The 21,165-nt window shown below is 33.3% G+C and overlaps 3 protein-coding genes and 1 long non-coding RNA gene across 4 annotated transcripts in view; 1 reads left to right on the top strand and 3 right to left on the bottom strand.

Moving 5' to 3' along the window:
• Positions 1-21,165, top strand: part of disp (dispatched) — a 344,626-nt gene that overhangs the window by 267,369 nt on the left and 56,092 nt on the right. The window lies entirely within an intron of this gene.
• On the bottom strand, positions 4,764-7,194 carry LOC135833345 (uncharacterized). The gene is made up of 2 exons (XR_010556448.1): positions 6,534-7,194; positions 4,764-5,394 (listed from the first exon to the last, which is right to left on the bottom strand). It is a non-coding gene; the product is annotated as an uncharacterized LOC135833345 (long non-coding RNA).
• LOC135833320 (uncharacterized) lies at positions 12,273-17,212 on the bottom strand. The gene is made up of 4 exons (XM_065347057.1): positions 16,746-17,212; positions 14,061-14,159; positions 13,141-13,605; positions 12,273-12,799 (listed from the first exon to the last, which is right to left on the bottom strand). The coding sequence occupies exons 1-4, from the start codon at positions 16,765-16,767 to the stop codon at positions 12,342-12,344; spliced, it is 1,044 nt and encodes a 347-aa protein (XP_065203129.1). The 5' UTR covers positions 16,768-17,212; the 3' UTR covers positions 12,273-12,341.
• LOC135833322 (uncharacterized) lies at positions 17,725-20,933 on the bottom strand. The gene is made up of 2 exons (XM_065347059.1): positions 20,387-20,933; positions 17,725-18,316 (listed from the first exon to the last, which is right to left on the bottom strand). Exons 1-2 carry the CDS (start codon positions 20,397-20,399, stop codon positions 17,841-17,843), a joined length of 489 nt encoding a protein of 162 aa, XP_065203131.1. The 5' UTR covers positions 20,400-20,933; the 3' UTR covers positions 17,725-17,840.

The raw sequence follows: 21,165 nt of genomic DNA, 5'->3' as shown, positions 1-21,165 counted from the left end.
AAAGTCACTCAGAGAGTATTTTGGCTGTGGAGGTGCTCCTGGAGGGGAGATATGGGTACTCTACTCGTACTTGAGCATTCAAGCTAAACTTGTACCCTACATAAAAATATTTTGATTTCTCCAAAATTTCAAATTGGTTCAAGTATCTAATATAATTTTTTGAGATTTAGTCAGCTTTTGTTTCATGCAGAGGGAAACTTCACTCTTGCAATTCAATCGCCAACTTCACAGTATTCTTTACAGAAATATTGTCCAACCTACCGATATCATTGATACATCGATGAATCCAAAACGCCAAACTCCTTTCATCTGGTTTATCGCTATCTGGATCTGGATAATCATCTATTTCGTTACCATCGCAGGAAAACCCATAATAACCGACTTGAAACGGATTCGGATCTTTCCAAGTTAGAAATGCTGTATTGCTTGTGCCTTTTCCAATACATAGATATCAATCCATTGGCAGAGATTCTAATCCAGAACTGGCGCCATTCGTGAGGTGATATTATGTTACTTTCGTAGTGACGTATTTCTTCCTTGCCTCTTCTTTCGTTTTTTATGACCGTGTGATTGTTTTTTGCTGCACCTAAAATTACTTCGTACTGTCGTCCTACGTCTTCAGTCCAGTGTGCAGATCTTTCAGAAAATAATATATGAGCGTCTTTGTTGGCTTTCAAGTAGAATTTCAAGAAAACGTCTCCATTGCTTTGTTTACCGATTGGGAAATAATCACTGTAAAAGTATCCCTGGGTTTCTGAAATTTCACAACCCTGGGGCGAACCTGAAAAACAGAGTGAATAGAATTTTTGGCCTTCTGGACTCGTGAGTATTGTGCCAAGATCAGATCAAATGGTAAATATACCTTGAGGTGAATTTTCCCTTCTGATTTGTGAATTTTAAAATTGATCATTAATCACTATTTTTATTTAATGTGGTAGTACATAATATACGTGAGGTGCAAAAAATTGAAAAATTAAGAGTTGAATAACTTACTTGTGAGGAGAATATCCCTACTGGAAAACAAATTCTAAACCCGGACAGAAAAAATTCTAAAGAACATGTAAAAATTTATTACCATGACAAAATTTCAGGTGCTAAAAGTAGCATTTTTTGATTTTTGATGAATTTTTGAGAATAAAATTTCATTTTGGAAAAATAAAAAAAAATAAGGAATTTTTACTGAAAAAAATGAGCCAAAATGGGGGGGGGGGGGTGTCAAAATCTCGCCTTAACCATACATTTTTATGTATCTAGGTGACTTCCAAATAATTTCAAATTAAAATAATATCAGTAGGTATAATATTATATACTGAAATATTCTTTTTTTTTGGGGTGTTTATACTTAATTACAAGATTATTACACCCGTAAGGGGGGGGGGGTTAGATTTGGTTTGTGAGGTATTCTTACTTTTGCTCATCTCATCTGGTTTGCAATTATATCCGAAGGTCTGATATGCACCAGCTAAAAAATAAATCATCGCGTAAAATGCTGCTATCGCCATTTTAACGATAAGGTGTGAACTTTCGAGCTTATTAATAATTTAAAACAGATACTAGGCGTTTTGACAAATTCTTTACGAAGCCATAGCTGATAAAAATAATTCTAGGTAGTTATCTGGTGTAAATTTTGATAGGTTATCGCTCTTTTATTTCCGTCGAGTGGGCAACATAGCTCGCGAAAACTGTCGAAAATCATCACAGAACCATGTACTGAGGTTAGGCAGGCACACTATTTAGCGGATTGTGCTTCTGTTTATTCTTCATTAAATATGCATTGTTTTGAATGTGTGGATTCGGAACCGGTTTACAGATTTAAAACCGGTCTCAAATTAGATGTAAGTGTTTTCGTATCGGTCCGCAATAGATTTTTGACATCGGATGAAGTCTATTGTCTGATACGATTTGATTGGATAGATGTTTCGCGACAAAAAATTGCGACTAAAAAATCGTAATTAATTTGTATGGAAGATCCGGTTGTAGAGAATAAGTAATCCCAGACTAGATGGAATAGAACATATGTTCGTTTGATGAGTTCAACGGTGAGAAGTGTAGGCAATATGGAGCAAGTAAACTTCAAGATTTATTTTCAACTTAAAAAAATTACGATGGAAATAATCCAATCTTTTATATTTTCTTGAAGTTGATTTCCGCCATTGGTCAGGGAACCCCTAAACCGCCTTCCAGGTCACCCAACCGGCCAAAATTCATGTATAGACTAATATCATCTCAAAATTGATCATATTTAAATTCCAGAGAATTTTTAAAATTTCGATTTTTTTCACTAATTTTTGTCAAAGTCAAGTTTTTTAAATTAAGAAAAGTGCATCGTTAATGACTTTCAATTTTTCTGAAATTTATATGATGTATTTCAATTTGATATTAGTCTATATCTACTTGAATTTTGGCGGGGTGGGTGGTGGGTCTATCAACGGTGGTTCAGAGGTTTTCCAAATGACAGAAATCAAAATTATCTTTGTAAAAATTATGAAACATAATTATGAAAAAACCGACAAATTCTGCCCAAAATCTGGTTGATGGGGTGTAGTCGGACATCTTTTATGATTTATATTGTAAGGAAAAATATTTCGGCCAAAAATTGGCCAATTCGGGTGGAAAACCATGAAAAAAATCAGTTTTTTGCATTTTTAAATGGCTTAACCTACATAAAAGATTCTGAAAAAATGCACATTTGAAAGAAGTGACCTAAAGTGCCACTTAAAAGCTAAAAAATGCGCGTTTTGCCCACAAGACATGTTTGAAAAAATTTCAAAAAATTTCCATAAAGAACTCTTGGTGGTATCTAACATTTCTGCAATTTTGAAAAAAAAATAAGTTGAATACTGCTAAAGTTGAAACTTTTCAAAAATCGCAATTTCGTCCTTTTTGAAGGAGTTACTTAGAGGTGATCTGACATCTAAAAATTTCATCACATAGATTTTGTACCTTTTGTACCTTAAGGAACAAATTCCACTGCTGATCGTTTCAAAATCTGAGGATAGGGCCAAATCGTCTGTTTTACCCGGCTATGCACTTTCAGCTCTTTGATTTTCATTATGGTGGATGTTCCGTTCACTGAATATTTTGCATGCAACGGCAGCCCAAATCTAGCCAGTGTACAAAGGTTTGCAGACTCTGAGAAGTTTCAGGGGTAATTCATTATCTTCAAAGTATCATTATTGCAACATTACATATTGTAACTTGTGCTTAAGATCTGATTTTGTACAAATATTGCCCCGTAATTATTTGTGGCAATTATTTTATTCGTGATTTTGACAAAAATTCTTCCATCATTATTTACAATACATACAAGATGAATTGGAATAAAATTTCGAAAAAAAATTTATTGAAGCGATGTTGTTCACTTGACATGTCTTGTGACTTTCACCAATCAAACAAGCTGATATGAGGAAATATGCCTTCATCACGTAAGGGATGATTAATAGAAGCATCGTCATAGTGATGAGTATAAGAAGCATCGCCGTAGCGATGATTAAAATAACAACTCCCAAAGACTGCGCAAGTCTGGTAATGTGAGAACTTCTTCTAATACGTTTTGATGACAATTCAATGTCATCAATAGCCGCGCATCGAACGATGCACCTACGACTATAAATAGAGCAACACAGCCACGAGCCAAACTAGTAGTTGTAGTCGTGTTTTAAATAAGTTGCATTTTAATCCAGTTGTATTTTCGGATAAAGCTGCACCTACGAGGTAGTCGCAAGACTACCGAGTAGTTGCACTTAAAATGATCTGAATTTATAATCAAGTTGTACCAATTAAATGGTATGCTCGTGTATCTCGAATCCGACCGTCGCGAAGGCAGGTTCTTGGTCACAAAGTGTATTTATGTATGTTAGAAGCGGATGAGTTCCCTCTACGGGGACACTCATCCCCTATTTATTCCGTTCTCGCCCACTTCTATAGTGGTTAATATTATTTCGCTTCGTGATTAAAATTATCGATCGTAATTCTTCACGTTCTCTATTGGGTATGTCTCCGATCCTGCTAGCCATCGGAACATACTTCTCGTCTGGAAAAGCACCCTCAGTAAAAATAACCAAGACCTGTCGACTGTGTCTAGTATTAGGGACACCCCGAAGAGACAGGAAAAGCGGACAGTTTGTGAACCTGATGTGTGAGTCATCAACATTAATAGCACATTTTCTAGGAAATGTGTACAGTTTCAATGGGTAAGAAATTACCAACCTCATTATCTATTAACGAATATTAATTATTACTTAATTTACTAACTCGAGTCTAAGATAGTAAAATCATTTTATGCTCGTTTAACTTTCATAATATGTATTTTTATGTTATTTCCGAGCAACAATAAATCATATTATCTTGTATGTATGCATTTGATTGGTGATTGGGAATTATTTCTGTGAAAAGTGAGTAGTATGACTGAGACCTCTCCAATATATTGAGCTAACCAGGCGAGGCAAATATTCACTACCTTAGGGAATATTTCTTGTTTCAACCAAGTAGGTAGTAATTCTGATAAAAACCATCTATCTCAATCGTGTTTAATCTCACTATATCAAAGCTTCGAAAATAATATCATACGATTCGTCTTGAAGAGTGAAGACCACCAAACTATCTGCGAAGAAAGTACCTATTCGTACCGATCTCGATTTATCGATACCACTTCAGGAACATTGAATTTCAAAATGACTCTTCAAATTGACTGAGTAAATTTTATCGTTGATAACTGATGAGTAATCAAAGAAATTATTAAAACAAGAAACAACAACTGCAACTGCAACTACATACCTACGTATAATGTTGAAATAACAATTAAGTTTAAACGTTACAAAATGACTTCTTGATGTGCTCTCTTCGTACTTGATTTAAAATGTATGTAACTAGCAATATTTATCTACATACAAATTTACTCATAGTAAAATATGTAAAATCTCACAGCCGGAAGTCTCCTTCTTTAAAGACAGGGAACATCCACAAAGCCGAAGCACCAGTGTAGCAAGAGAAACTAAAATATTTTATCGACAGAGGTTTCGAATCTGTCCATTCCATGAAAGCACTTGCGTTTTTTCTTCCTACTTGTATTTTATTTCCCTTTATTGTAATCCAGAATTCACTCCATTCGGTAGGTGACACCAAGGCTTCTTTACCTCTTGCGTAGATTTTTCCCTCGCCCAATTGTCCTGCTCGAATTGTTGACCACGTATTTACTTCTCCGCCCAAAACTATTTCGTAAACTGGTGATTCTCTTTCTGGGAAAAGTTTAGGTGAAAATAAGATAATAGCGTCGCGGGGAGCTTTCACTTTGAATTTCAAATGCAGACAGTCATCTTCTTTACTAATTGGAAAAAAATGATTGTATTTGTATTCGCTGGTTTTCAGTGTTGAATTGTCCTTCGTCGATGTTCTCTGAAAAAAAAATTGAAAATTGTATAGATGAGTAGGTATTAAACGGAAAAATATTTCAGAATAAGTTTCATTGTAACATTGTTATGGATCAATTTTACAGAAAAAATGGGGGTAAGGTCTGTTCTCCTAGGGATGTTCTGAATCATGGACACGTATCTTGCTCAAGTTGACTAATACATAGCTACCTAGTACCTACCTAGTACCTACATATTTAAAATTCAAAGAACAGAAAAGTCATGTTTGAAAGTTAGACATAATTTCAGAAATTCATCAATTTTTTTCAAGTTCTTCACAGTCAGATTAACATTTATTAGAACTACTTCAACGTGAATCAAAATTTCAATTCAGTGATTGTTTTCTATAAAGTCTGACATCATTTGTTACGAATTCATGCCAATTTTTTTCTTGAAAGTGAGACAAAATATTTCTTCCAAGTTTTCAAAAGTCAGACTAGGAAATAATTAGGTCTGACCATGATATCAAAAAAAAAAAACATCGTTATTTTTTTAAGTTATTGAAAGTCAAATAAAACGATTTTCAGGTTTTTGAAATTGATCAAATTTTTCCCCAAGTTTTTAAATGTCTGGCACAATTATCATGAACTCAGCAGCATTTTTCCCAAGTTTTTAAAAGTCAGCGTTACAGGAATCAGCGTCTCGCGAATCAGAAAAAATAGTCCCAAAATTGCATAAATTTCTCAATGAAAAAATTTAATTGCCAATTTTTATTCCCGAAAGGCTCCTTTCTAGTCACATTTTAATTGAAAGTTTGTTCAGAAAATCCATGTTTGACGTGAATTGAAAAAATGTTTTTTTTTACAGAGATACTCCAGGAAAATTTTAAAAATCCGAACTTGGGAAGCTGATTCATTTTTAACAGCAGAAAAAGATTTTATGGATGGAAGAACAAAAATCAATTTTTCAAAAAAAAAAAAAAAAAAAAAAAACATACAGCACTAGGAGAAATGTAACTCTGCATGAAAATTACGATAATTATAGAATTTTTAAAAGGTGCGTGATAAAAAATTAACGAAAAGTATAACATTTTTTTGAAAACCTCTTTTTGAACTTTGGGTGCAGTGATTTTCTAGACTATTCAAACGATTGAAGATTGATCAAAGATCATAAAAGTTACTTTACCTCCGCAACTCATTTTGTATGGCTGTGTTGAAAAATTACTCTCGTTAAATCAAGAACACACGAGAAAAATTACGCTGTCAATTTTAAGAATCCAACAACTCGAAAAGTGAAATTTTACAAATGATACTGTAACCGAACTATCTAATACCTGCGGTATTTATAAATTAAAGCCCCACTGAGTGCAATTTCTAAACGAATGGGAACTATGGGCGAAGTACAAAAATGGTGATAACTAATTTTGTTGTGTTGATTATCATTGATGTTGTAATAATACTTCATCAAAAAGTCGATGCCATTTAGCAAAATGAGAAAGTTGTTGATATAGATAGGTATTTATCTACATTATTTATCACAACTTTTGCGATATTCAAGCTGTAGCCGTCTTTCTAGAACCTCCATTACCTATTTCAAAATAAACCCTAACCGTAATATTAGCTTCGTATAATCGTGTGGAATTTCTAGTATTGTGAATTGAAATTGACAAAATTGAAAAAAATCCCCATCTCACTTAAGGCTCCAAAATGTTCAGAAATTATACCAATGGTACAATGAGCACCAAGCACACCTCACAAAAATTATCATTTTTTTCAAATTGACTTAATAGTCTCAAATTTTGAGATCAATGAGTACTGTATCTTATAGGAGAGGTAATTTCCAGCAAAGAAAGGCCATCTTCAATAGGGTGGGCGATATTCAAATGAAATCAAAAAATAAAAGTACCTACCTACGATCGAAATTAAATACTCATCAAATCAAAATAGAATCCAAAACTGAAAAATGATCCCAAAAACTTTAAAATGATCCCAAAAACTTTAAAAACGAATTAAAATTTTTAAAACTAAAATAAAAATCTAAGATTGAAAATGAAATTGAAAATTCTGAAAATTAAATCAAAAACAAAAAGAGAAATTTGAATTCTGAAAACTATAGTTTAAAACGTAAGATAAAAAAAAATGAAAGTACGTACTTAAGTAAAATTGAGAAAAACGAATTTGGAAATTCTGAAAATAGGTACCTAAATCTGAAAATTGAAAATGAAAATAATGAGATCGACATCGAAATGGACCTACTGCCTTACAGAATGTTGGTAGGGATCGTTTCATATTAGAATATCAAATACAGTACAGTTACGATTCATCAACTCCCGGCGAATTTTTTCGTATTCTCAATCATTTTAACCTAAGCCCTTATTTTATCAACTATTAATCATAAAAATATTCGCCGATCGTATTTTTCAAGTTTCTTTCCAATTATTTTGTATAAATTCAAGATTATTTTTCAATCGATTCATTAAAATAAGAGGTACATAAAAGGTCATCAATGTGGGAATAAAAACATAGTATGAATGAATTATAGATAATAAAGAAAATAAAATTGTAAAACAAGTTTTCTCATCGAGCATATTTAGTTTGTTGGCTTTGGAAACAGACAATACTTGAAAAGTATAGCAAATATCAGGGAGTAACAGAACTAATGATGCATGGAACTGCTCATCATTTTGGGCATAGTTATTTAGGGAATTGTTGAGGCAAGTTTCATTCAATTTGATGCATTTTAGCTGAACTTAAAAAACCTAATTCGCAATCATATGGGGCATAGGTATTCTAAAATTGAATTCGAAGTACGATCGCCTCTTCAACTACCTATATTTTTAATACATATAAAATGTTGATACCGACCTGAATCTGAATAATAAATGCAGGTTGTCTAGGTACCTATCTGTTTTAATTGGCTTGACCTAAGCCCTCGCGATTGGAAAAATGTTAACGAAAAAAAAATAAAAAAATGCTACCAGTTCATTACAACGTAGCTAAACATTCATACAATAATTTTTTTTCTAAGATAATTCATACTTCACTGCCAAATTACGGTTCACTAAATGTATTTTCCAACTTTGTTTGTTTTTGTTTTTTTTTAAACATGCTATGATTGTAAAAGAGAAAATACAATTGCAAAGTTAGTTTTCTTATCTATTATGCTGTGCTGAGTGGTTATAATTCAATACAAAATCAATTCTGTTAGAGCAGGTAGTAGGCATGTATTTCGTACACGATTTAAAATATCAATTTAATTTAGCTTATATCGTAAGTAGTATATAGAAAAATATCTCACAACGAAAAGTCTTCGTTCTTAAAGCAAGGAAAAATCCACAAAACTGTAGCATTACTCCAACAACAAAAACTGAAATATTTTATCGACAGTGGTTCCGGATCTTCCCATTCCAAGAAAACACCCTTATCTTTTCTCCCCACTTGAATTTTATTTCCCTTTATTTCGATCCAGAATTCACGCCATTCGTCAGGTGACACCAAAGCATCTTCGGAATATGTGCCATCTTTGTCCTCGCATAATTGTTTTCTTCGGATTGTTGAAAATGTGTTTTTTCCTGCACCCAGAACTATTTCGTAAACTGGTGATTTGCCTTCTGGGAACATTTCAGGAGATAGTAAAATATGAGCGTCGCGATGAGCTTTTACTTTGAATTTCAGATCGAACCTGTCGTCGTCTTGTTTTCTAATTGGAAAAAAATGTCGGTATTGGTAGCCGCAGGTTTTCAAAGTGTTGCAGTATTTTTCATCGAGATCTGAAACAAAAATAAATGCAAAATTGGAGACATTTAGTCGTGTGTCTAATATTTTTATGGATCTATTTCTTTAATGAAGGAGGTGTCCGAATTGACAGGAAATTTTTTGGTATTGGACAAAGCTAGATTGTCAGAGTATGAAAAAATATCTACATCATCGGATAACATTTCAGGTATTAATGTCACGTGCCTTTTTTCGATTTTTAGTGAATTTTCGAAAATCAAATTTGAGCCAAAAAAGGGGAGAAAAGTCAAAATTTTGCCGAAATCTGAAATTTGGTATGTGTTTTTTCTACCCCCTCCTCTCTTAATTGAAAACAATTCCGAACAATTTTGAGCAGATTTGAAGCCTCCGGAAGATTTTTAAAAGTTCAATTTCTACACAATTTTACCCAATGGAATTGAAAAGATGGAATTCACTTTGTATCCTAATTTCAAAATCTTGAGTTGATTGGGGATGGTTTCAAAGGGATCTGTAAAAATTTCACCGAATTGACCCAGAATGCTTAAATTATGATTTGGACTCTTCATTAGCCGCCCCCTTTCCTCCTATTGGAACCCATCTCGAACCATTTTGAGTATTTCTAGTGGGTCATTCCACGTCAATTGGACCAAGAAGTGGTAGGTGGATTCGGCGATTTTTTTGAAATTTTTCCTGTGGAAAGACCCTCCAAAGGGATGACCAATGGCGCAAATCGCAGCCCTCTAGCCCATTTTTAACGGCAGCCAGGGGGTGCCAAAGTTTTTAGTGAACCTAAAATATCATCCATTTCAACAGTGGATTACTCGATAACCACGATACCTACCAAAATGGAACTTTTTCCCATAGTTAGGGGTTTTGAAAGGCTTTTTGGCGATATCATAAAAATCAGTGTTGCCACTTTTTTTCGTACAAAAAATTAGCTCAAAAAGTTTCAAAACGTAGTTTTCATATCGTTCCGACTCTCAAAAATTCTGAAAAAAATATATTATGGACAACTGTTCATGCTGAACAACATAAATTGAAAAATTGTGATGGTAACTTGTCGACAAGTCGATTTAAAAAAATTTGAAGTTTGCAAAAAAATACGACTTTTTGATTTAAAACATGAAAAAAAGTTTTGATTGGTAAGTTGACCCATTTGACGCCTATTTTTACATATCCGTTGAAAAAGTTGAAAACCTTCTTCACTCGGTGAAATTAACTCATCACAAAAATATCAAAATTCGAAAAAATTCAAAAAATGAACAAATTTTAATTTTTTACTGTGAGTTTGATTTTTATCAACTTTTTCATGGAATACGTTCGAAAGAGGTCAAAATAAGACAACGGAATAAATTTAAACTTTTTTTGATGATTGGAATTGAAAATTGAATTTTTTCGAATTTTGATTTTTTTTGTGATGAGTTCCTTTTATCGGGTGCGGGAGGGTTTTCAACTTTTTCAACAGATACGTAAAAATAACTTTTTTTCATGTTTTAAATCAAAAAGTCGTATTTTTTTGCAAACTTAAAATTTTTTTAAATCGACTTGTCGACAAGTTACCATCACAATTTTTTAATATGTTGTTCAGCATGAACAGTTGTCCATAATATATTTTTTTCAGAATTTTTGAGAGTCGGAACGATATGAAAACTACGTTTTGAAACTTTTTGAGCTAATTTTTTGTACGAAAAAAAGTGGCAACACTGATTTTTATGATATCGCCAAAAAGCCTTTCAAACCCCCTAACTATGGGAAAAAGTTCCATTTTGGTAGGTATCGTGGTTATCGAGTAATCCACTGTTGAAATGGATGATATTTTAGGTTCACTGAATACTTTGACACCCCCTGGCTGCCGTTAAAAATGGGCTAGAGGGCTGCGATTTGCGCCATTGGTCATCCCTTCGGAGGGTCTTTCCACGGGAAAAATTTCAAAAAAATCGCCGAACCCACCCACCACTTCTTGGTCCAATTGACGTGGAATGACCCTAGAACCTTTTAGCATACGATATTTCTGAAAGTTAGAATTGCCACAAAATTTTACACAATGAAGTTGGCCTTTACCATAACTAATTATTGAATGTTGTGATCAATGTGCTGTGTAAAATCTAAAAATTACGTCACCTGCGGACTTCGATTGTGTAAAACTTTCACCCATTTGCACTTAATAATATTGATAAAATTATCTTATAAGTTACTTTACCTGCACTGTTCATGTTAAATGCTGCGTTGAAAAATACTCTTGTAAATTTAAAAACACACGAAAAAAATTACTCTAGTGAATTCAAGAATTCGACTACCTACTTGAAAGGTAAAATTTTACTCTCTGAACGAATACTCGTTGGTAGGTAAGGTACTGTGGATACCGCACGATTGAAAAATTAAAACTCAACTAGGTACCCTACGTGCTTCGATTATGTACTTCATTAGTAATGTCCTTTATCTATTTTACTGCGAGCGGCAACAAAATTCAAACTGACATTCCCAGTTTCAGTCGATTACTCGCAATTTTCCGTATAGTCGACTGAGAAATACATACAGCGAATTTTTATAATACTTACTCGTATTATTATCCTCTTGTTTACTAACTAATGTGACGAACTACGTGTAAAAAATTGAAAACAGTATCTAGTATCTTTCTCGATTGAATTAGAATAAGTCTCTTCAAAAAGAACACGACGCGTCGTCGAGTGAACATACGAGTAATTTTGAGAAAATCACGTTTGCAAGTTCGGTTGCATGTCATTAAAAATAAGGGGCGTTTATAGACTCTGGGAGTATCGCATTGCTTCCTTCAACTTGTACTACATATCTGACTACCTGAAGAGGTATTCATCATCTGTGCAATCAGAACTCCATTTCTATAATATTAGTTGAAAATGTTCAACTTTTACGAGTATGTTCTTTTTGAAATGACAATTTTTTTTCAAGAATTGTACGAGACAACTGCTGAAAAAATTTTGGAAAAAGGAGTGGAGGAAATTTTTATTTAGTATATCAAAAGAAGAAGGAATAAGGATCATAACTTTGAAATGACGGTTTGAGGTTGAAAAAATCTTTATGAGAGCAAAAATAGCGTGAATTTTAATTTTGATAACAATCACGTTCAGGGGGGGGGGATCTTTTTTTTGGAGGGGGATTTATTATTATTTTTTGAAAATCTGAAATGTGAAAAAAGAACATTATGTTTTGTAAATATTATTGTATGTAATCAATCGAATGAATTGTATAATGGAAACAAGTCTACAATATTATGCTAGTATTAAAATAAAATTGGCATTATAATCCACGAAGCTATGGCATTGTCATAACAACTAAAACTGTAATACTTTATCGGCAGAGGTTCGGGATCTTCCCATTCCATGAAAGCACCACTGTCCTTTCTTCCTACTTGTATTTTATTTCCTTTCATTTCGATCCAGAATTCACGCCATTCGTCAGGAGACACCAAAGACTCTGCGGAATATGTGACAACTTTGTTTTCGCCCAATTTTTTTCTGCGGATTACCGAATACGTGTTTTCTCCTGCCCCTAAAACTATTTCGTAAACTGGTGATTCGTCTTTTGGAAACTGTTGGGGTGATAGTAAGATATAACCGTCCTTGGGAGCTATCACATTGAATTTCAGCTTCAGGCCGTCATTTTCCTGTTTACTGATTGGGGAAAAAATGTGGTATCCATAACCCGTGGTACGATGGGTTGATCTTGATACATCGAGATCTGGAAAAAAAATGAAAAATTGTAGACTATTATAGACAGACAGTACTTATTATTTGATGAAAAAACATTTCAAAAAGATTTTAATAATGTAAAAATCACTTATTTTATTCGTTTATTTCACGTTGGCAGTGAATTATTTAAAAAGTAACTAATCAATCTGTATGATATTTTCAGAGCACTTATTTTGGAGTACTCACCTATTTTGTACAAGATTGAATAAAGACATTAGAAAATTGATGCTCCAGGACTATTATTAAATTTTGGGGCTAAAAGAGCGATTCATTTTTAACCGAAATGAATTGAATATTGGTCAAAAGTATGTTAAAAATTACTTTAGGTACCTGCCCAGAATGATGGTGGTGATGGTTGTGATGGTAATACAATCCACGAAGCTGGGGCATCATTCCAACAACAAAAACCGTAATACTTTATCGGCAGAGGTTCGGGATCTTCCCATTCCATGAAAGCACCGCTGTCTTTTCTTCTTACTTGTATTTTATTTCCCTTCATTTCGATCCAGAATTCACGCCATTCGTCAGGAGACACCAAAAACTGTTTGCAGTTCGTAATAACTTTGTTTTCGCACCTTTTTTTCCTGCGGATTACCGAATACGTGTTTTCTCCTGCCCCCAAAACGATTTCGTAAACTGGTGATTCGTCTTTTGGATACTGTTCGGGTGATAGTAAGATATGACCGTCGCTGTGAGCTTTCACATTGAATTTCAGCTTCAGACCGTCATTTTCTTGTTTACTGATTGGAAAAAACATGCGGTATCCGTAACCCTTGGTAGTTGCTAGGTCGAGAACTGAAAAAAAAAAATGAAAAATTGTATAGACAGGTAGATATCTATTTGATGAAGAATACATTTCAAAGAATCAGAAGCGCAAATTGAATTATAAATTTTCAAAAGCTTTCGTTCGGGCTAGATCATTCTTTGTTTCCTTTTCCTAGCCAAAGTTCATGTGTAAAAGTTGGAGGTAAAAAACTTGACTTGTCACATCGAAAATAGTGTTATTTCAAATTCTTAATTTTCGAAAGCTTTTGCCCTCGATTTGCCCTGGTCTTTATTAATTCGTATTTTTGGAAATGTTATAATTTCCTGAAAATTATTGTTAACATTTTTCAATGTTGAAGCTATGAAAATCAACTTTTTCGATTTTTTCAAAGCTTTTGTCCTCGCTTCGCTCGGGCAGATTTAAATTTTGTCGCACGATTTTTCACAAATTTTCAAGAATGAGAAATTCATTTCAGTAAACTTACCGTGAAAGCTATCGTCCTCGCTTCTCTCGGGCAAATCGAAAATGTTCCATCCATTATGAACTGTCCTCTTTTTACACTTAATTTTCTGAAACTCAATGTCTAAAAAAAAATGATAATAATAATACAAAAAGTAAGTCGGTAGATGGTAGATAACAAGAAAAAGTTGCGATTTTTTTTGATTTTGGAGTTCAGTATACCAATTTTTCAATTATCAAAGTGGTTTCAGAAAGAAAAGATCTACCCTAGATCACCTCTTTAGTCTCCAAAAAGAAATTAGTTCGGCCTTCCAGAATAAAGAAAGTGTTCTTTCAGTCTTTTTTGATCTTGAAAAGGCATTTGATAAAGCCTGGCGTTATAAAATTCTCCAAAAATTACATTCCATTGGAATTAGAGGACATTTGGCTTACTTTATTCAGAATTTCTTAACAAACCGTACTTTTAGAGTGAGAGTTGACAATACATACTCAGAGTTTTTTGAAATTGAAAATGGAGTCCCCCAAGGTTCAGTTCTTAGCACAGTCTTTTTTATACTTTTGATTGATGACATTTCCAATGTTGTTTCTAGACCCATTTCTCTGAGAATCTTTTCTGATGATATAAACATTTCCTTTCGTTCAAATAATATTCAACTAGCTCTTCAAGTAAAACCCTTGAAAAAATTGAATCATGGGCAGATTCAAACGGTCTAACCTTCTCTGAGTCAAAAACCCACTGTATACTTTTCACCAAAAAAAAATAAGATTTCTCCAGATCTCATTCTCAACTTCAAAGGACACTCTTTAGAATTCAAAACCACAACTAAATTTCTTGGCTTAACTTTTGATAGAAAACTAAATTGGACTCCTCATTTTCTAAAAGTAAAATCAGATATCATGAAACGCCTAAATCTGTTGAAAATAATCAAAAACACCAAGAATAAACCATCTCGCAAACTCCTACTTCACTTGTATAAATCTCTAATTCGCAGTAAAATTGAGTATGGAAGCCCATGTTTTGCAAATATCTCAAATAAAACTTCAAATATCCTAAAAACAATTCAAAATTCAGCCCTAAGGATCTGTCTAGGAGCCCTCTATTCCTCTCCAATAGATAGCCTATATTGTGAAGCAGCAGAATTACCCCCAGATTTCAGAAGAACTCTCATAACAAACAAATTCATCTCAAATGCATCCACCAACCCTTCCCATCCACTCCAAAACTCAATTAACCCTCCCAACCCCCAACATTTTGATCATATAGAAGGACCCATTTCTAATTTCATCACAATGTTGAATGATCTTCAAATCAATCCTAAAACTCTCGTCCAAAAACCAATATTATACCCCCCTTGGCTTCTAAAACCTCCTCAAGTCAACCTACAGCTTATTAACTACCCAAAAAATAGCCACTCTTCATTAGTAATAAAACAGAACTATCTTGAACTCTTATCAGAATACAAAAAATTCAATCTTTGCTTTATAGATGGATCAAAAATACCAACACTTCACACAGGATATGCATACTCTATAAATGATAGAATTTCAAATTTTAAAATCCATAACTGTTCTTCAATCTACACTGCCGAACTCACCGCTATTTTCCACTGTCTCTGTGATATACTCACTCACTTATGAATCAGAAAATAAGTCCTTCTTAATTCAAAGTGATTCCCTCAGCTCACTAACTGCTATCCAAAATCTTTTTTCCGATCACCTTCTAATTCAAAATATTCATAAAACTCTATTTGACTTACAAAATTCAAACTTCTTCATACAGTTTATGTATGTACCCAGCCACGTTGGAATCTTAGGAAATGAAATTGTAGATATTAATGCAAAATCTGCCACCATCCTTTCTCCCCTTATATTTATCACAGCTGACGACCTCAAATCTATCTTCACTCAAAGCACACTTAAGAAATGGCAAAACTTTTGGTCCCTCCAAACCACAAACAAGCTCTTTCAACATACCTAAAAAATTAGTCCAGCCTTGGAAAAACCTCTCCCACTTAAACAGACTTGAAGAAATCATTATAACCAGACTGAGAATTGGCCACACAAAAATTACACACAATCACCTCTATGAAAAGGCCCCAAAACCCACATGTCAGTTCTGCCTGTCAGAACTTATATCTGTCCAACACTTACTATTTCACTGTCCCTCCTTACATCAGCACAGACTGTCCCTACAAATAGATGAAAGATCCCAATTCATACCAGACGACCCTTCCGAAATTAAAAAATTCTTAGACCTAATTAAAATGTTTGACCTTACCAACTCGATTTAAATCTCATACGACGGGTGTAATAATCAAGTAATTACAAACACCCAAAAAAAAAAAAAAATAAAAAAAAAAATTTTCAATAGAACAATTCAATTTTTTGTAATTGTGTATAAGAGCATCGTTTTTGAAAACTTTAAATTATTCAACATCCAAAAATAGGTAAGCGATTTGCAAAAATGTCCCCTGTTTAAGGGTCTATTTCTTTCCTCCGGAGCGATGAAGCTGAAATGTTTTATTAGTATAACTAAATTTTCTAATACAGTCCAAAAATTGAATAAAAAAATTAGAAAATTGATGCTCTAGATATGATTAAATTTTGAGTCTAGAAGGGTGATTCATTTTTAGCCGAAGGAGGGGGGTACCCTTGCATAAATAAAATAAATTAAATATTGGTCAATTATCTTAAAAATTAGGTACGTTACCCGGAGAGGCTGCAAAATTCATTTCGAATATAGTGTTGGAAAATTACTCTCGCAACTTTGAGAACACACGAGAAAAATTACTCGGATCAATTTCAGAATGCGTCTACTCGAAAAGTAAATAAAAATATTGCGCACGATTCCGCAACTACTTAGTACGCTACTTACAAATTAATGCACGACTATGTATTCGACAGTTGAAACTGACAATTTACACGATCAAATAGGTACTGTGGACGTATTAAATACTGCAGGTGATAACAAATTGCGTAAGGTTGGTCATCTTCAAATTTTGCAATATTTCGGCGAAAAGTTTTAATTAATGTTGATGATTTTGTTATTCTTGACGATGTATGATGCGTTCGTAGAAGGTGAATAATTCTTATGTAGGCACTAGGCACTCTTAATTTGAATGGTTATCTGATCAAATCGCTACGTTTCCCGCAACATGATGACGCGCGATGCTGTAAGCTGAAAAACCACCTTATGTAGTAAAATGTACGTATTTAAAATTGAATCGCTGTTCAATTTTTCCATAGAGTAGCACAAGGAAGAACTGGCGTAGTTGGTTTTTTTATTTTTGCATGGGCTAGAGCTAGGGATAGAGCTCAATTGGGAGTCAAAAATTTTTAAAGACTTAATGAGCAATGAGGTGATTATGATGAATGATAACTTTACTGTATGTATACAAGTGTGAGAGGGTTAGTGTCAAGTATCAGCCAAAAAATTGGTTTTAAAAAATGCAATATTCTATGGCTGGGATTTAGAGATCGGGATGAATTTGAGATTATAAAACTACGATTTCTTGTGGGAATGTACATATTTTTTGGTACATGAGAGATACACGAGGCATCTCAAAATTTTGACCGAATTCGCAGTAGATTTTTCAGTTGCAAGTTGTAAAGTTCAAAAGTCTCTCCTGAGGCTAATTTCTAGAATTTTCCGTGTTGGGTGAACAGACAAATAATAGATGAAATTTTTAACGTATAAAAAACATTTATATTTTACTCGTAGGTATGAATAGACAGTCTTATTGAAATTAAGTATAGTGTAATGTTACCGTAATAAGAGAAGGTATTTTTATTGAACACCTCGCAATTAAGAATCTTTATTCTTAAAACAAGGTAAAATCCATAAAGCAACTGCTCCATTATAACTAGAAACGCTAAAATAATTGATCGGCATGCATTTCGAATCTTTCCATTTCAAAAAAGCCTTCTTGCCATTCCTTCCTATTTTTATTTTATTTTTCTTGATTTTAATCCAAAACTTGCGCCAATCATCAGGTGACACTAACGATTCTTCTGAATCAGTCGTCGCTTCGTCATCTCCTTGCTGACATTGTCTGATGGTCGAATATGTGTTATTTCTTGCACCTAAGACGATCTCGTAAACTGGTGATCCTATATCTGGATGTTTACACGGTGATAACAGTAAGTGCGCGTCACTTTCGGCCAGCACTTTAAATTTCAGTTTGATTGTTTTTTCATCTTGTTTACCGACGATGGGGAAAAAAGTATGGTAATTATATCCCTCTGTTCTTTTTAAAATATTGTGATGTGTGTCATTGAGATCTGCCAACAAAAAAAAAGATTACATAGTACATATAAGTTGACAAAAAGTAAGTAAATGGGAAATAGAGGATAAAAGGATCGTAAAACGAAAGAATGTGTCTTTTTTGGTTTTTGAAATGATATGTACCTACCCCAAACAGTCTGATTTGGTCCGAAGGTGAAAAAAATAATAATGCATTTTGATGTATCGTTTGTTAGGGTTTTGTGAACGTTTTGAGTTGTTCTGATATCAACGTTGTTTTTAAATCTGACCCTCCCAAACACTACCGCAACAGCCTCTTCATTTCCAATTTTTTCTTTAATGAGGCCCTAAGAAAAAATTCGTAATGGCAAAAAAAAACATATAATTTTTTTCGTTTTTTTTCTAATGCTCTGCAATTTTTGTTTGAGCATTTTCTTGCAAATCTGTGTTTGAAAAAGTAATTATGTAAAAGAACTATAATGTTGACTCTTTTGCAGGGTATCTAACAGGTAGTAAAATTAGAGTGAAGAAGTAGTGAATTTAGTCAAAAAGGTAGTGAAAAAATGAAAAAATTCATTATGCGTTCATTTGTATTGCTTTTTTTAAAAATATAATTTTGGTTGAAATTGAAAAATATGTACCTACTTTATTTATCGAAAATTTTTTCCAATTTCAATTTTTTCGAAAATCCCTTCGTTGATTTTTTTGTATGAGAGGTAGGAAGAGGAGGGAGGGGGGTCGAGTGGAGAGCTTTTTGAAAATGTATTTGAAAAAATATAGTGAAAACGTGATGATTTTTTCAACAAAAACAATCCGTTCGATACCATGTTGGATATTCTGTTTGGGGGGGGGGGGGTCAATTCAACAAATTTTATGCCACTTTCTGCAGTTTTGAAAAATCTCCATTCAATTTTGAGAATTGATATTTTTTAGGATTTTCACAATCAATTATACAATTTTTATGATGTACTTTCCTTTGTGAATATTCATTTCTTGCTCTTTATTAAGCGTCGAGATCGTCAGAATTTTTACTTGGGCCTTCGACGATTATTATTTCATATGTATATCTGTTGATTTATCAATAATAATTCTATGAACTAACTAATCGACCTTAAGTAATTTTTCTTTGTTTCAGGTGAGTGCAAATTTCCTTCCAAAAATAATAGAATGTGAACTTGCGTATTAGAATAAGTAAGTAATTTTATAATCCTTATGAGGAAAGTTACATTAGTCACTTCTACACCTGTGACCTTTTATTTCCAATGGCAAATCAAAAAAAAAATTCTAATCTCGCGGAATTTGAAAACCAGCTGAAACAATTGTCCATCAGGTTTGAATTCAGGTGATCTGATTTTCTGAGTACGAATTTGGAAACATTAGATCAAATTTTTGAGTTCGCAAACAATTTTGATTTTTAATGAATTTTTAAAAAATCAAATTTGGGTTAAAAATGGAAAAAAATCAAAATTTTACCAAAAAGTCCAAGAGAGCAGAAATTTGGTGTGTGCCCTATTTTCGACCCTCCAAATCGATTGGAAACGGTTTCGAACCATTTTGAGTGGTAGTTCTGGAGCCTAGCAGATTTTTGAAAATTACCCAATTGAGTTGTTAAAATTAAATTTACTTAGGACCCCATTTTTAATATTCTGAGTTGATTGGAAGTGGTTTCAGACTGTTCTGGAGGTCTTCGGGTATATTTTGGAAATTTCAGATTTTCTAAAACCTGGTATAAAAACCGTCCAAATTAACTTGAGCGTCATTTTTTTTTCAAAAATGCTGAGTATCTAACAGGTTGTGAAAGTAGTGAGAAAGTAGTGATTTTAAAAATAGGTAAGTAGTGAAAAATAGTGAAAAAATGGTGAATTTTGTCAAAAAAAGTGGTGAAAAAATAAAAAAATTCAAACGTGCAATTAAAACCTTCATGTTATTGAAAAAAGTTGATTGAAATTGGAAAATACTTTTACAACTTTTTTGAAAATTTTCCTGTGAAAAATTTGATTTGGGGGAGGGGTGTAGTGGGTTGAGTGGAGAGCTTTCTAAAAATATGTAGAGGAAAGGGAATAGGATTCAAGAGTATTGTTTGTATTTATCGATAAAAATTACTTTACCTGCGCTGCTCATTGTGAAGTATTGTTGAAAAGTTACTACAGCTATGTTTGATTTTAAAACGCGAAAAATTCACTCCCGATAGTTTAAAAACACAAAAAAAAGTTACTCTGGCTAACTGATTTAAGACAGCTATTCCAGAAACACAATTTTTCACATGATTCCGTAACTACAAATACATACTTCACGATTTACACCTACACCTATGACTGAATGTTCGATCAATAAGCAAACTTTTTTTCATTATGAGTGGGGGCAAAGTTTAAGTCAAAATTCCCTGTTCTCAAGACATAAATGATACTTTATCACATTACAATGGCCCTTTGAAAATCTGAAAATTCCAAATAGGTACGTCAATACGTTTGTGTTTGCACTTGTGGAAATATTTACTTACAAGTTAGTCGAACTAGTTCTATGAAACGCGAACAGAAATGGGAAATAGATGTGTGATATTTTCATAGAACGTGATAATTTATCTGCAAATACTGTGAACATTGCACAAAACTGGTGATAACAGAGTTCGTATTCGTACGATGAATTATCTTACGAAGCAGGCAAATTATAACATTTCCTACCCCAAGATGGCGTCCTGAAGTCTACTGAATAAGTTATACGTACCTACTCGCAATACGCGTAATTTATTTTTTTTAATTTTATGGTTCCTATTTAATTTATGAAAACAGAGACTTGAACAAGTTATCATTTTGATTTTCGGCCTCGCAGCGGTCGTCAATTTCAAGAATTTTCAATTATACAAACATGACCAGCAATAAAAGTTTAA

The sequence above is a fragment of the Planococcus citri genome, chromosome 1 (assembly GCF_950023065.1).
Source record: "Planococcus citri chromosome 1, ihPlaCitr1.1, whole genome shotgun sequence".
NCBI classification, from domain to species: Eukaryota; Metazoa; Arthropoda; class Insecta; order Hemiptera; family Pseudococcidae; genus Planococcus; species Planococcus citri.
The sequence above is the reverse complement of the archived record's forward strand: the minus strand, read 5'-3'. Positions and strand labels throughout refer to the sequence as shown.

Excerpts from the sequence above, each read along its gene's own strand:
- LOC135833320 (XM_065347057.1), bottom strand. The coding sequence starts at position 16,767 with ATGAATTTTGCAGCCTCTCCGG. Across the intron at positions 14,160-16,745 it reads GAATTTTGCAGCCTCTCCGG|ACATTGAGTTTCAGAAAATT; the intron begins GTAACGTACCTA and ends ATTTTTTTTTAG. Across the intron at positions 13,606-14,060 it reads CGAGGACGATAGCTTTCACG|TTCTCGACCTAGCAACTACC; the intron begins GTAAGTTTACTG and ends TTTTTTTTTCAG.